Source organism: Cololabis saira, chromosome 5, assembly GCF_033807715.1.
Source record: "Cololabis saira isolate AMF1-May2022 chromosome 5, fColSai1.1, whole genome shotgun sequence".
NCBI classification, from domain to species: domain Eukaryota; kingdom Metazoa; phylum Chordata; class Actinopteri; order Beloniformes; family Belonidae; genus Cololabis; species Cololabis saira.
The window spans coordinates 6,207,732-6,221,493 of NC_084591.1; the positions used below are offsets into that span (position 1 = coordinate 6,207,732).

Genomic DNA, 13,762 nt, shown 5'->3' on the forward strand with positions numbered 1-13,762 from the left:
GTGGCTATGGACATGAAGATCGAACGATTTAACTTTAGGAATTTGTTCCTGAAAGCTTGTGATTTGTTTGGTTGTAGATTAGTGGACGTCGGGAACGACCGAAGAGGGTTTCTCCTGCCAACTCTTTCATGCACATCGTCGTTGTTCACTTTTCTTCTAATTGAGCCGTCATGAACATCCAACGGGCTCAGAGAGACCTGTAGGGTCTGCTATGTAGCGCCGGGGTTTTGCCTCAGTGTAGATCCGCTAGGACATCCACCTCAGGAAGATTAGCAACTGCTTTGAATGCTTTCTACTTGAGATTACACTGTTTTTCACTGTAAAATGTCAAAGTAGGGCTGTTCGATTAATCGATTTTAAATCGTAAATGCGATTATATAATTAGAACGATGTTAAAACGTGAAACTCGTAAAATCGATTTTTCACTTTTTTTTTTTTTTTTTTTTTTTTTTAACCTTGTCTGCACACATATTAATGATTGATACCATATTAATGATTGATGGAAATACCTCTCAATACCTGCGACAAGTGCCCCATCGGAGAGGCTCTTTAGTGTAGGAGGGGGCGTTGTAACATGCCACCGGGTAGACCGGCTCGTGTTCCTTGCAAAAAACTTGCAAATGTAAATAGCAAATGTAATGACTGACATTACACACCTCTACCTCCTTCATGGGTTGCATTATTATTTAGCATGCAAAGACCCAGTTTAGTTTAATTAGAAAATGTCTTGTTTTATTTAATTGGAAATATAACTTAATGTATGTTTGCAAGTGCTGATTTGCTGATTTTTTTTTCCAGAGATAAAACTTTATATTTTATTATATTTTTTAAAACTTTTTTTCAACTTATTTTACAGAGCTTTGCACTTTATTTATTCATTTTTGGTTTAATAAGAGCAAAGTTTGCACTCAAAGCCCAATGGGGCAAATGTTCAATAAAAAAACAGCATATTTGAAATCATTTCTTTGCCTTTTGTCAATTCACAAAATAATCGTAATCGAAAATCGGATTTTGAGAGAAAAAAATCGAGATTTTATTTTTGGGCAAAATCGAACAGCCCTATCTCAAAGTCACCATTTGGAAATCATTTTTAATGCAATTCCAGAACGGTTTGTAACAAAGTTTGACAGTTACAGGTTTTTCTCAAAGGCCACGACTTGTGTTTTTCCCCCTTGGGGATTGTGTTGACACACACTTGAATGCACCAGGCAGGAAAACTGACAAAATGTGTGCTTTTTCAGACGTCCGTGCACCTGCTGACGATCAGTTCCAGGGCTGGTGATCAGCAGTACCCGGCCGAAACCTAAGATATTTAATTCATACTACTTAGCACATATAACGTTTTTCCCCTTTGTCTTCATTTTTTTATTACATAAATAACACCACAGTGGAAAAAAAGTTGCAAGTTCTTTGTTTGAGGTTATATTTGGCTGAAACTAAGACCCGTGACAGCAGGATGAAGTTTGAATACCTTAAACTTCCTCTCTGGACTCGTCTGCCTGTTTCCACAGTGGCCCTAACAGAAGAGGACGGAGGCAGCGCTGGCGAGGGCCGACTGCTCCGGGACATCTGTGATCTCTGTCAGGGCGAGACAACACCGCGCTGGGCCAACGCACACAGGAATGCAGATGACATGTGGATCGGCAGCGTGTGTAAAGACCAGCGTCTAGACTTGGTCAAGATTTAAGAGTCAGCAGCGAGGCGAGGGAGAAACCGTTGGCTCTCCGTCCACAGCTGACCGGCTGCGGCCGTGATGATGTCAATCAAAATGTAATCATGATTTCAGCGTTGGCTCCCGACCGTCCCAAAATAACGCGAGGGAACTATTCTGCCACACTTCCTGTCTCGTCTTCTGACTCGCAGACTGTTGAAGTATTGATGAGGGACTCCCAAGTAACGTCGGTGTCTCTGGTGGATTTTTAAGGAGCTCTACCAGCATTTGCGTCATTGATGCGATTCATTTGTATTAAGTCAGAAATTTGATTTGATTTACAGTTGAGGTTTGCAGTTAAAATTTCAACATATTTATGCTTCAAAAAGTCCATACATTTGTTTTCAATAATTGTGATCTCAGTTAGGGATGGGCGGTATGGACTAAAAAATGTATCACGATAATTTCTGGCATTTATCCCGATAAAGATAAAAATGACGATTAAAAAAACCCCAATTCAACTCCACCTTTTTAACTATAAATCTATCACCACATTCAGTCTTTGGAGCCAAATCACTGCTGTAAAAGATACTAAATACTACTAAACATCATCTTTCTTTCTTTCTTTCTTTCTTTCTTTCTTTCTTTCTTTCTTTCTTTCTTTCTTTCTTTCTTTCTTTCTTTCTTTCTTTCTTTCTTTCTTTCTTTCTTTCTTTCTTTCTTTCTTTCTTTCTTTCTTTCTTTCTTTCTTTCCTTCTTTCTTTCTTTCTTTCTTTCTTTCAGGCTCATTTCTTTCTTTCTTTCTTTCTTTCTTTCTTTCTTTCTTTCTTTCTTTTTTTCTTTCTTTCTTTCTTTCTTTCTTTCTTTCTTTCTTTCTTTCTTTCTTTCTTTCATTCATTCTCTTTCTTTCTTTCTTTCTTTCAGGCTCATTTCTTTCTTTCTTTCTTTCTTTCTTTCTTTCAGGCTCATTTCTTTCTTTCTTTCTTTCTCTTTCTTTCTTTCTTTCATTCTCTTTCTTTCTTTCTTTCTTTCTTTCCTTCTTTCTTTCTTTCTTTCTTTCTCTTTCTTTCTTTCTTTCTTTCTTTCAGGCTCATTTCTTTCTTTCTTTCTTTCTTTCAGGCTCATTTCTTTCTTTCTTTCTTTCTTTCTTTCTTTCTTTCATTCTCTTTCTTTCTTTCTTTCTTTCTTTCTTTCTTCTTTCTTTCTTTTGGACTCATTTCTTTCTTTCTTTCTTTCTTTCAGGCTCATTTCTTTCTTTCTTTCTTTCTTTCTTTCTTTCATTCTCTTTCTTTCTTTCTTTCTTTCTTTCTTTCTTTTTTCTTTCTTTCTTTTGGACTCATTTCTTTCCTTCTTTCTTTCTTTCTTTCTTTCTTTTTTCTTTCTTTCTTTTGGACTCATTTCTTTCTTTCTTTCTTTCTTTCTTTCTTTCTTTCTTTCTTTCTTTCTTTCTTTCTTTCTTTCTTTCTTTCTTTCTTTCTTTCTTTCTTTCTTTCTTTCTTTCTTTCTTTCTTTCTTTCAGGTTCATTTCCTTCCTTCCTTCACGTACGTTGTGTGTGGATTTAACGCAGACACATAAATCAGTTTTACACAAAAACATCATCAACGGGAATTTATCGTTTTTACCGTGAGATACAAATTCTTACCGTGGGGAATTTTTTGGACGGTTTATCGTGAACGGTAAAATATCACCCATCCCTAATCTCAGTACTAAACAAAACAACCATAGTTATGATATATCCTTTTCTCTCCATAATTGAGTAATCCTCAGAGCAGATGACACGCCGCCTGTGTTTGAAACAGCCGTAAGTGAAGCCACGGCGCGCTCATGAAACCCAACACGGACTTCTCCGAGCACGGTTACTGTAAACCCTGACAAAGCCTTATTGTCTCGCATGTTCCAACCAGAAGATGGAATGATAATCTTTAACATGTTTGTCAAATCCCACAACCTCCTGGTCAGCTCTTCTTGCACACATGCAAACAGGCAAGAAGAGCTGTGTAGCCAAACGCTAAACAGACACGTGTGGGCTCGCAGTGGAAATCCAAATGCTAATAGTTAGAGAGCTCTCTGGTAAAGCTGGCAAACGAGCCGTCCTTCCCATCTGAGGAGTTCTGTAAGGCCTTATGGAGGCCAGCTAAAGTCCTGCTCAGAGGCATGCACGAAGACTTGTAAACCTTTTTAAAACATAAAGATATATAATAGAAAAAATAGTATTCTTTTAACTGTACCAATTGGGCCAAAAAAAAACTAACAAACGCATTAATGTGGGCAATACTAAGTACTACCTTACTGTTGGGATTTAGGATTTAAGAGCTGCAGATGATAATGATCATCAGCCCTTGTATTGATGATGATCAAATTATCAGCCGTTGCATTAATGATCATTGGCTCTTGCATTGATAAGCATCAATTCACTCATCTTCTTCCGCTTATCCGTTGCCGGGTCGCGGGGGCAGCAGCCTCAACAGAGATGCCCAGACTTCCCTCACCCCAGACACCTCCTCCAGCTCTTCCAGGGGAGTCCGAGGCGTTCCCAGGCCAGCCAAGAGACATAGTCTCTCCAGCGTGTCCTGGGTTTTCCCCGGGGTCTCCTCCTGGTGGGACCTGCCTGGAACACCTCCCTAGGGAGGAAGGACATGCCTGGAACACCTCCCTAGGGAGGAGGGACATGCCTGGAACACCTCCCTAGGGAGGAGGGACATGCCTGGAACACCTCCCTAGGGAGGCGTCGAGGAGGATCCGGTTCAGATGCCCAAGCCACCTCAGCTGACTCCTCTCAACGTGAAGGAGCAGCGGCTCGACTCCGAGCTCCTCCCGGGTGACCGAACTCCTCACCCTATCTCTAAGGGAGCGTCCAGCCACCCTGCGGAGGAAACTCATCTCTAAGGGAGAGTCCAGCCACCCTGCAGAGGAAACTCATCTCTAAGGGAGCGTCCAGCCAACCTGCGGAGGAAACTCATCTCTAAGGGAGCGTCCAGCCACCCTGCGGAGGAAACTCACCTCTAAGGGAGCGTCCAGCTCATCTCGGCCGCTTGTATCCGCGATCGTGTCCTTTCGGTCACTACCCAAAGTTCATGACCATAGGTGAGGGTAGGTGCGTAGATTGATCGGTAAATCGAGAGCTTCGCCTTTCGACTCAGCTTCTTCTTCACCACGACGGTCCGGCACATCGACCGCATAACTGCGGACGCTGCACCGATCCGTCTGTCAATCTCCCGCTCCATCGTTCCCTCACTCGTGAACAAGACCCCCAGATACTTGAACTCTGTCTGTCTGGAATTCAATATTCGAAAGTGAGAAAGTTTATTCAACATTCAAGACAGCTGCTCTTACAAGAAATGGATATCCCTGCAAACCACGGTGAGACCAAGCAATGATCAGAGACGTCTATGAAGTGGGAAATTGATAAAGTGTGGTTTGTTTAGGGGGGCGGGGGTGCCAGAAGAATATGGAAGCATGAGCGAGGTTTACAAAACTAAACTACTACAAAACTAAACTACTAAACTACTAAACTCGGCCTTGATGCCCTGTACCGTGGTAAACTGTCACGGTGGCCGAGAGGTTAAGGCGTTGGACTCGAAATCCAATGGGGTTTCCCCGCACAGGTTCGAATCCTGTTCGTGACAAAGTTTTTATGGGAGTGGCAGCCTAGTGGTTACAGAGGAGTGCTGGAGTCTGGAGGACCCAGGTTCAAGCCCCTGGATTGCAACCAAAAGTCAACCACCTTAGGCCCTTAACCCTTACTGCTCGCCGTGCCATTGCATGGCAGACCACTGCTACTAGAAAATTGGTTAAATGCAAAAAAAGAATTTCCCCATTGTGGGAGTACTAAGGGAAGCTTTCTTTCTTTCTTTCTTTCTCTAACTTATGTCCTGTGTGCAGAAGAGGCTGAAGAGGCTGAAGGGGAAGCGCTCGGCCTTGATGCCCTGTGCCGTGGTAAACAAAGCAGAAAAACCTCTCCATGCCCACTGTCATGCACGGCAGCAGCAGCGGAGGGCTGATGAGAGTTGTGGTTGTTTTGCAACCACAGGAATGAAACACCATCCCGTCTTTGAGGCAACCCCTGTAAAACAGTGTGTAAACGCCAGGTTATCTGTCCAACAGCTGAAGCTTGGTTTAAATTAGGTCACACAGGGTTCTGGAAAGGCCTCGTCAAAGTCCAGACCTCGTCCTGACAGAAATCCTGCGGCGGGATCTCAAGAGGCCCGTACAAAAGCAACTGGGCAAAAACCTCACTGAGCTGGGGTTTTTTTTTTTTTTCATTTCAGCGTAACCTTTGTTTAAATATATATAAAAAACATGATATATTGTTGTTCATCTGATGTTGAATTTGATATGACCCACTGTGATCAAATTCTTCTTCTTACGTGTTTTACCCACGATGCATGGGATGAAAAGAGAACTAACTTTTACGCATCTGTCTTTAAAGTCCAGCTGACGAGCAAGGAGGCATCACATAGGAATTGGTGATATTTTACCGTTCACGATAAACCGTCAAAAAAATTCCCCACGGTAAAGAATTTGTATCTCACGGTAAAAATGATAAATTCCTGTTGATGATGTTTTTGTGTAAAACTGATTTATGGAAGGAAGGAAGGAAGGAAGGAAGGAAGGAAGGAAGGAAGGAAGGAAGGAAGGAAGAAGGAAGGAAGGAAAGGAAGGAAGGAAGGAAGGAAGGAAGAGGAAGGAAGGAAGGAAGGAGGGAAGGAGGAAAGAAAGGAAGAAGGAAGGATGGAAGGAAGGAAGGAAGGAAGGAAGGAAGGAAGGAAGGAAGGAAGGAAGGAAGGAAGGAAGGAAGAGAAGGAAGGAAGGAAGAATGAGGAAGAAGGAAGGAAGGAAAGAAGGAAGGAAGGAGGGGAAGGAGGAAAGAAAGGAAGAAGGAAGGATGGAAGGAAGGAAGGAAGGAAGGAAGGAAGGAAGGAAGGAAGGAAGGAAGGAAGGAAGGAAGGAAGGAAGGAAGTAGAAAAAGGAAAGAAAGAAAGAAAGAAAGAAAGAAAGAAAGAAAGAAAGAAAGAAAGAAAAAAAAGAAAGAAAGAAAGAAGAAAGAAAGAAAGAAAGAAAGAAAGAAAGAAAGAAAGAAAGAAAGAAAGAAAGAAAGAAAGAAAGAAGAAAGAAAGAAAGAAAGAAAGAAAAATTCCCATTGTTGACTTTTAGTAGTATTTAGTGTCTTTTAGAGTAGTTGTTTTGGCTCCAAAGACTGAATGTGGAGATAGATTTATAGTTACAAAAGTGGAGTTGAATTGTTTTGGTTTTTTTTATCGTCATTTTTATCGTTTTCGGATAAATGCCAGAAATTATTGTGATAATTTTTTTAGTCCATACCGCTCATCCCTAGCATCACACATGCTCTAATTCACTCGTAAGCTTCATAAGGCTCCATTTTTCATTGCAGTGGCTTTCTGGGAAGCACCGGAGCAGGAAAAAGCCACAGTTTAAAGGGATGGGAAAAAAAACCCTCATTAACATTAAAAGAGGAAAACTTTATTTGCTACTTCAGGATCTTAAAATGTTGTTGATGTTCAATGTGGCATTTTTTAGCTAACCCGTGACTATATATATATATCTACAAATATCTAAAATGTTCCATAAAATGTTATTCTCTGGTTCCATAAAATGTTATTCTCTGCACAGAATGGCTCACATCTCATCTTACGCTGCATGTGATCCAATGAGAACGGACAGATACCGGCGCTGTGGGACGGCCTGGTTTCACTCTATTGTGCTCTCTTTTGTTTTCATTCAAGGCTTGGAGAAGTGGTTTTTGTCTCAGATTAATGCCAGGACTGTTGTCAGTGCAAAAAACCTACAGAAGTCTTTACTTTACTCTCACTACAGATACAGTGAGTGTCTGTTTGTCCTTACTTCCTCAGGGAAAAAAACATGTTATTATTTAGATCTCATTAAGACCAAATTAGAAGAGCGTAGAGCATGTGATTATGTGCAATTACCAACATGTGCTTACAAACACACAACTGTGAAATACAGGAACCAGAATCGCCATCAGCCAGGAAGCTTCAACAGGCTGTGCAGTAACAGTAACAGTAACAGTGTGCAGAGAAGCTCACATGTGCATAAGCCTCAAAGGGTTTTTTATTCTAAAACAATGCATCCTTATCAACCCTTTCAGAGTAGGGAATGGGCGGTATGGACTGAAAAATGTATCACGATTAATTTCTGGCATTTATCCCGATAACGATAAAAATGACGATAAAAAAAAAAAAAACAATTCAGCTCCAACTTTGTAAACAATAAATCTATCACCACATTCAGTCTTTGGAGCCAAAACACTGTGCTCTTAAAAGAATACTAAATACATCAATTAAATTGAATTAATAAAAACCAATTAAATTAGTCCCACCTCTACTGCAAAACTGGAATGACTCAGATCTTCTTTCTTTCTTTCTTTCTTTTCTTTCTTTCTTTCTTCTTCTTTCTTTCTTTCTTTCTTTCTTTCTTCTTCTTTCTTTCTTTCTTTCTTTCTTTCTTTCTTTCTTTCTCTTCTTTCTTTCTTTCTTTTTCTTCTTTCTTTCTTTCAGGCTCATAGCTTTCTTTCTTTTTTTCTTTCTTTCCTTTTCTTTCTTTCTTCTTTCTTTCTTTTTTTCCTTCCTTCCTTCCTTCCTCCTTCCTTCCTTCCTTCCTTCCTTCCTTCCTTCCTTCCTTCCTCTTCCTTCCTTCCTTCCTTCCTTCCTTCCTTCCTTCCTTCCAGGCTCATTTCTTTGTTTCTTTGTTTCTTTCTTTCTTTCTTTCAGCTCATTTCTTTCTTTCTTTCTTTCTTTCTCTTTCTTTCTTTCTTTCTTTCTTTCTTTCTTTCTTTCTTTCTTTCTTTTCTTTCTTTCTTTCTTTCTTTCTTTTCTTTCTTTCTTCTTTCTCTTTCTTTCTCTTCTTTCTTTCTTTCTTTCTTTCTTTCTTTCTTTCTTTCTGGCTCATTTCCTTCCTTCCTTCCTTCCTTCCTTCCTTCCTTCCTTCCCTTCCTTCCTTCCTTCCAGGCTCATTTCTTTGTTTCTTTGTTTCTTTCTTTCTTCTTTCAGGCTCATTCTTTCTTTCTTTCTTTCTTTTCTTTCTTTCTTTCTTCTTTCTTCTTTCTTTCTTTCTTCTTTCTTTCTTTTCTTTCTTCTCTTCTTTCTTTCTTTCTTTCTTTCTTTCTCTTTCTTTCTTTCTTTCTTTCTTTCTTTCTTTCTTTCTTTCTTCTGGCTCATTCCTTCCTTCCTTCCTTCCTTCCTTCCTTCCTTCCTTCCTTCCTTCCTTCCTTCCTTCCTTCCTTCCTTCCTTCCTTCCTTCCTTCCTTCCTTCCTTCCTTCCTTCTTCCTTCCATAAATCAGCTTTACACAAAAACATCATCAACAGGAATTTATCATTTTTACCGTGAGATACAAATTCTTACCGTGGGGAATTTTTTTGACGGTTTATCGTGAACAGTAAAAATATCGCCCGTTCCTACTTCAGAGCAATACTTTCGTTGTTATTAACCCTTCAGATCAGGACCTTTATTGTTATTAACCCCTTCAGATCAGGACCTTTATTGTTATTAACCCTTCAGATCAGGACCTTTATTGTCATTAACCCTTCAGATCAGGACCGTTATTGTTATTAACCCTTCAGATCAGGACCGTTATTGTTCATTAACCCTTCAGATCAAGACCTTTATTGTTATTAACCCTTCAGATCAGGACCGTTATTGTTATTAACCCTTCAGAGCGAGACGTTTTAACTGTACCCAGATGAGATCGGGGTTGCAGTAAGGGATTAGCTTTGGCAGAGGTTCAAAGCACGGCAGTGAACTGTGCCGAGTTCAAACCTCTGCATCACATTTTGGTTCTCTTTAACTGGAGCCAGTGAAGGTGCCCGGCGCGGTCAGACAGTGTTGAGGTGGATGTCTACAGGGGGAGAGATAAAAGAAGCATCCAGATGTGACGAGACAAGGAGAGAAAGACACGGAAGGAGCACAGACAAAAAGCCCGACTCCTCCGTGGGCGAGAGACACGTTATCAGGACAACATGCAGCCTCTGCCAACCAACAACATCCTTATACCATCCCTGCTTCTCACACGCTCAGCCCCCGTGGACCTACTGGGAACTCGGGCAGGGAAATAAAATCCAAAAAAAAGAAAAGGAGGACATAAAGAGGAGGAGGGGTGCACGGGAGAAGCTTGACCTCTGTTTTGTGTGGTCAGTGTTGCCACAGCTGTATCTGGTTCAGCAGAACACTGGTCACATCAGAGGGAGTTATGTTGGCCGGCAGGGAAGACCCACCACAAGGAAGAGGGCCCGGCCCGAAGACAAACACTGCTGCACAATGTCCCTCATGTGCAGAGTCCAGAGCTGGTACTCAAGTAAAAGTACTGTTACTTCAGAATAATGTGACTCAAGTAGAAGTAAAAAGTAGTCATCTAAATAATTACTTGAGTAAAAGTAAAAAAGTACTTGGTGAAAAAACTACTCAAGTACTGAGTAACTGTTGAGTAACGTCTGATTAATTTTTTTTATACACAACCATTCAAACAGACAAAAGTACAAAATAATCATCTTTCAGGCAAATTAAATCAATAAAATAATAAAATAAATTAAAATTAATAAAAAATGAAAAATAGCTTAAATTAAAATAATCTTAAAGTAAATTCAAGTACTTTAATAAATAATAAAATTAATTTAAAATTAATACAAAAATTAAAAATAGCTTAAATTAAAATAATCTTAAAGTTAAATTCAAGAACTTTAATAAATAATAAAATAAATAAAATAACAGAATAAAAAAATAAATTAAGCACAAGTAGCACAAAATTTCAAGCCTTTGTACTTTTCTTTTTTAACCAGGCAGAACTAGAACAAGCCCATGAACTCATAGAAACTCTGTGTGTGTTTGAGTCTGTGTAAATGTGACAAAACATGCAAAAAACAAACATTTTCCCCAAAGAATCACCAGTGATGTCATGAGATTGACGCGTACGCAGATAAAAGGGATAAAAGAAAAGTAACAGCTCAACGTAGCCTAATGTAGCGGAGTAAGAGTAACAGTTTCTTCTTCACAAATCTACTCAAGTAAAAGTAAAAAGTATAGTGATACAAAAACTACTCCTAAAAGTACCACAATTCCCAAAATGTAACTCGTTACTACCCAGCTCTGGTAGAGTTTGCCTCATGGCTAAGAATGGGAACTGTTCCAGCATCAAAATGACCAGTAACTGGATTTAAGTACCTTCCTTTCTAATCAACAAAAGCAGCCCGGGGTCTTACATGTTAACTGTTTGTGTTTGAAACATCTAGGAATGAAATGATCATTGAAAATGAAGCTACATCCTTAGAGAGTATGTAAAGTAGGCCACCAGGCTGCCTGTGTCAAATTTTAAGCTTCACTAACAAACAATTGAGCAATGAGCAAGAATTCCAGTAAAAACGGCTAGAAACACACCTCCTCTTAGCGAGTATACGGAAGCAAAAGCTAGAATTATGTGGCGTAACACGTGAAAATAATCCTCTATCATGTAATTAAATAATATAGGATCTCTTTTAAGGCAAACTTCTTCTGTCTGAGGTGTTCCAGGTTGGACATTCCTGAAACTACTACTACTACTACTACCACCGTTTAGCAGACACTTTCATTAAAAAGGACTTACATCTGAAGGAACAATTAGGGAAGCCAATTAGGGTTAAGGGGCTTTTTCAGGAGCCCAAGGTGTTCATCTTTGGTCACCATCTTGGGTCCTCCAGACCCAAGCCCACCTCTTGTCGACACTAGACTGCCACTCCCTAGGGAAGTGTCCAGGAGGCATCCTCACCAGGGGCCCTCATTTATAAAAGAGTGTGTAGGATTCATACTAAAAGTGCATGTGCGCCCAAAAGACGAAAATGGTGGGCGCAAAAAAAAATCTGGATTTATAAAACTGTGTGCACGCACATCTGCACGCAATGTTCGCTTTATAAATCACAGTCCAGCTGGAAAGTTGTGCACGTGAATTCGGCTCATATCCCGCCCTCTACACGCCCACTTTTTACCAAGAATGGTCAATGCAAACTACTTGATGACTGTATTTGCATATAAATGAGCCTGCTGAGCATGCGCAGCGGCTTCCTGCAGCCCGTTTCTGCCGTGCGTCGGGATGAATGAGACGTGTCGAGCCGGTGTTTCTGCCAGAAAATACTATCGTAACGATCCCCGTTTCTTTTATCTCAGGAGGCTTTTTCATGCAAATAGAACGATATTAACAGCAGGAAGTCAGAATGTGCTCTCCACATAGATCTATGTGTACGACGCTTCGGCAGAAGAAAATACCCCGTCAGATCACGCTTCCACATAGACATCAACATTTATCTATGTGGAAGCGTGATCAGACGGTTTTTTTTCTTCCGCCGAAGTGAGTGCACATAGATCTATGTGGAAGCACATTCTGACTTCCTGCTGTTAAATCATCTATTTGCATGAAAAAGCCTTTGAAAAAAAAGAAAGAAGATCTATGAGTCTGATATGTGATGACATTAAAAGTATGACATGAATCTGGCTTCATTTCACCACCTGACCGCCTGCGTCGCCAGTCCCCCATATCTTCAAAATGTTTTTTTTTTTAGATCACAACCTTTGCGTAGAAGGTGGCGTGCGCATCTTTCAAGCCCTGTTTTGTGCGCAAGCAAGCTTTATAAATGAGGCCCCAGATGAATTGAACCACCACAACTCAGCACCTCCTCCCACAGTCCAAAAACATGCATATTAGGTTAATTGATCATTCTAAATTGCCCGTAGGTGTGAGTGTGAGTGTGTCCTGGTTGTTTGTGGGGACTGCGGGTGGAAACTAGCAATTTCTGCTAAACCCGGTGTATTTACACTGCTTAATGTAGTGTTCATGAATATGCATTGTCCCGTCTAAATAAACTTTGAAACTTTGAAACCACTGCTCGATGTGTAGAGCAGCGAATCTCCCCCGGTAAACAGTTCTGTCTTTACCACAACAACCCCAGCAAACCTCCAGTTGCTCTTTGGCTCTATTCTCCCCCTCACTCATTAGCAGGACCACAGAGACCCTTCGTCCTTTTTTTGACTGAAAAACCATAATCTCAGATTCAGAGGTGCCGGTTTTAAATCTCGGCTGCAAACAGCTTCTGCGATTGCTGAAGATCACGACCCGATAAAGCCAAGAGGACCAACATCGTCTGCAAAGAGCAAAGATATTGAGGTCACCAAAAAAAACCCATCTGCTCCTTGACATGTGCCTAGAAATTATGTCCGTAAAAAGTTATGAACAGAACAAGACAAAGGGGATGCCCTGACAGAGTCCAACTCTCAGCAGAAACGAGTCACGGCCGGCAATTGCTAATTATTAATATATTATATGATTATGTAATTAATAACTCCTCTAAATCCAGCAACTATGCACACAGCTGTAAGGAAGTGGTTTGAAAAGTGATCTGTTGTGCTGTATAACTGTCTACTTCTCTTCCTTCTCGTCTCTTTTTTGGATAAAACATCAAGAGTTACAACTGTTGCTTGAGACAGGATTGAAATGTGTTAACACTAGTCTCCACTTTCTTTGCTGCTGCACATGTAATTGATGCTAAACACAACCTGTGATGAAATATTAAAAGTATCCCCTGCTTATCCACACGGACCGACTATTTAATCTCATTCAGATGACTCCACTTTTCTCATTTAGTTCAGGGTGGAGGGTGGCGTTTATTTGGTTGAAATGTATCACAACTGATCCCTGTGATAATGACAGCCAGCTGTTTGACTGAGATAAAAACATTTACCGGCAAGCATTCCTACGTCCCCGCTCAAAACACAGCCCTTCCCTTCCTGTTCAACTCACTCTGACCAGCTGATGTGTTGCTGGTTGGAGACCTAACCCACAACAAGGGATGTCCAAGAACTATTCCCCACACAGAAAATCCAGCAAGGGTTTTTCCTGGAGAACCCAGTTAATTACGTCAACTAACTTTTCATTTCACCAAGGGATTCATGAAAATCAGCACAAACAACCATGACAGTGAATTCAAGTCAAAAACAATGGCATTGTTACAGGAGAACAGGATGCCTTATGATTTCACTTGAGTAAAGTTTAATCATTAAATACATCTGTGCTAGGATCAGGCTGCATAGCCCTGGTGTGATATACTCAACAACA

The 13,762-nt window shown here is 40.5% G+C and overlaps 1 protein-coding gene and 1 non-coding gene across 2 annotated transcripts in view; both read left to right on the plus strand.

Moving 5' to 3' along the window:
- Window positions 1-1,456: 1,456 nt before the first annotated feature.
- Window positions 1,457-13,762, plus strand: part of ptpn9a (protein tyrosine phosphatase non-receptor type 9a) — a 69,158-nt gene continuing 56,852 nt past the window's right edge. Inside the window, exons 1-2 of the mRNA XM_061722373.1 lie at window positions 1,457-1,675; window positions 5,535-5,588. Of these exons, the coding sequence (XP_061578357.1) occupies window positions 1,457-1,675; window positions 5,535-5,588 (273 nt within the window). The remainder of the gene's footprint in view (window positions 1,676-5,534; window positions 5,589-13,762) is intronic.
- trnas-cga (transfer RNA serine (anticodon CGA)) lies at window positions 5,197-5,278 on the plus strand. Its single transcript has one exon. It is a non-coding gene; the product is annotated as a tRNA-Ser (tRNA).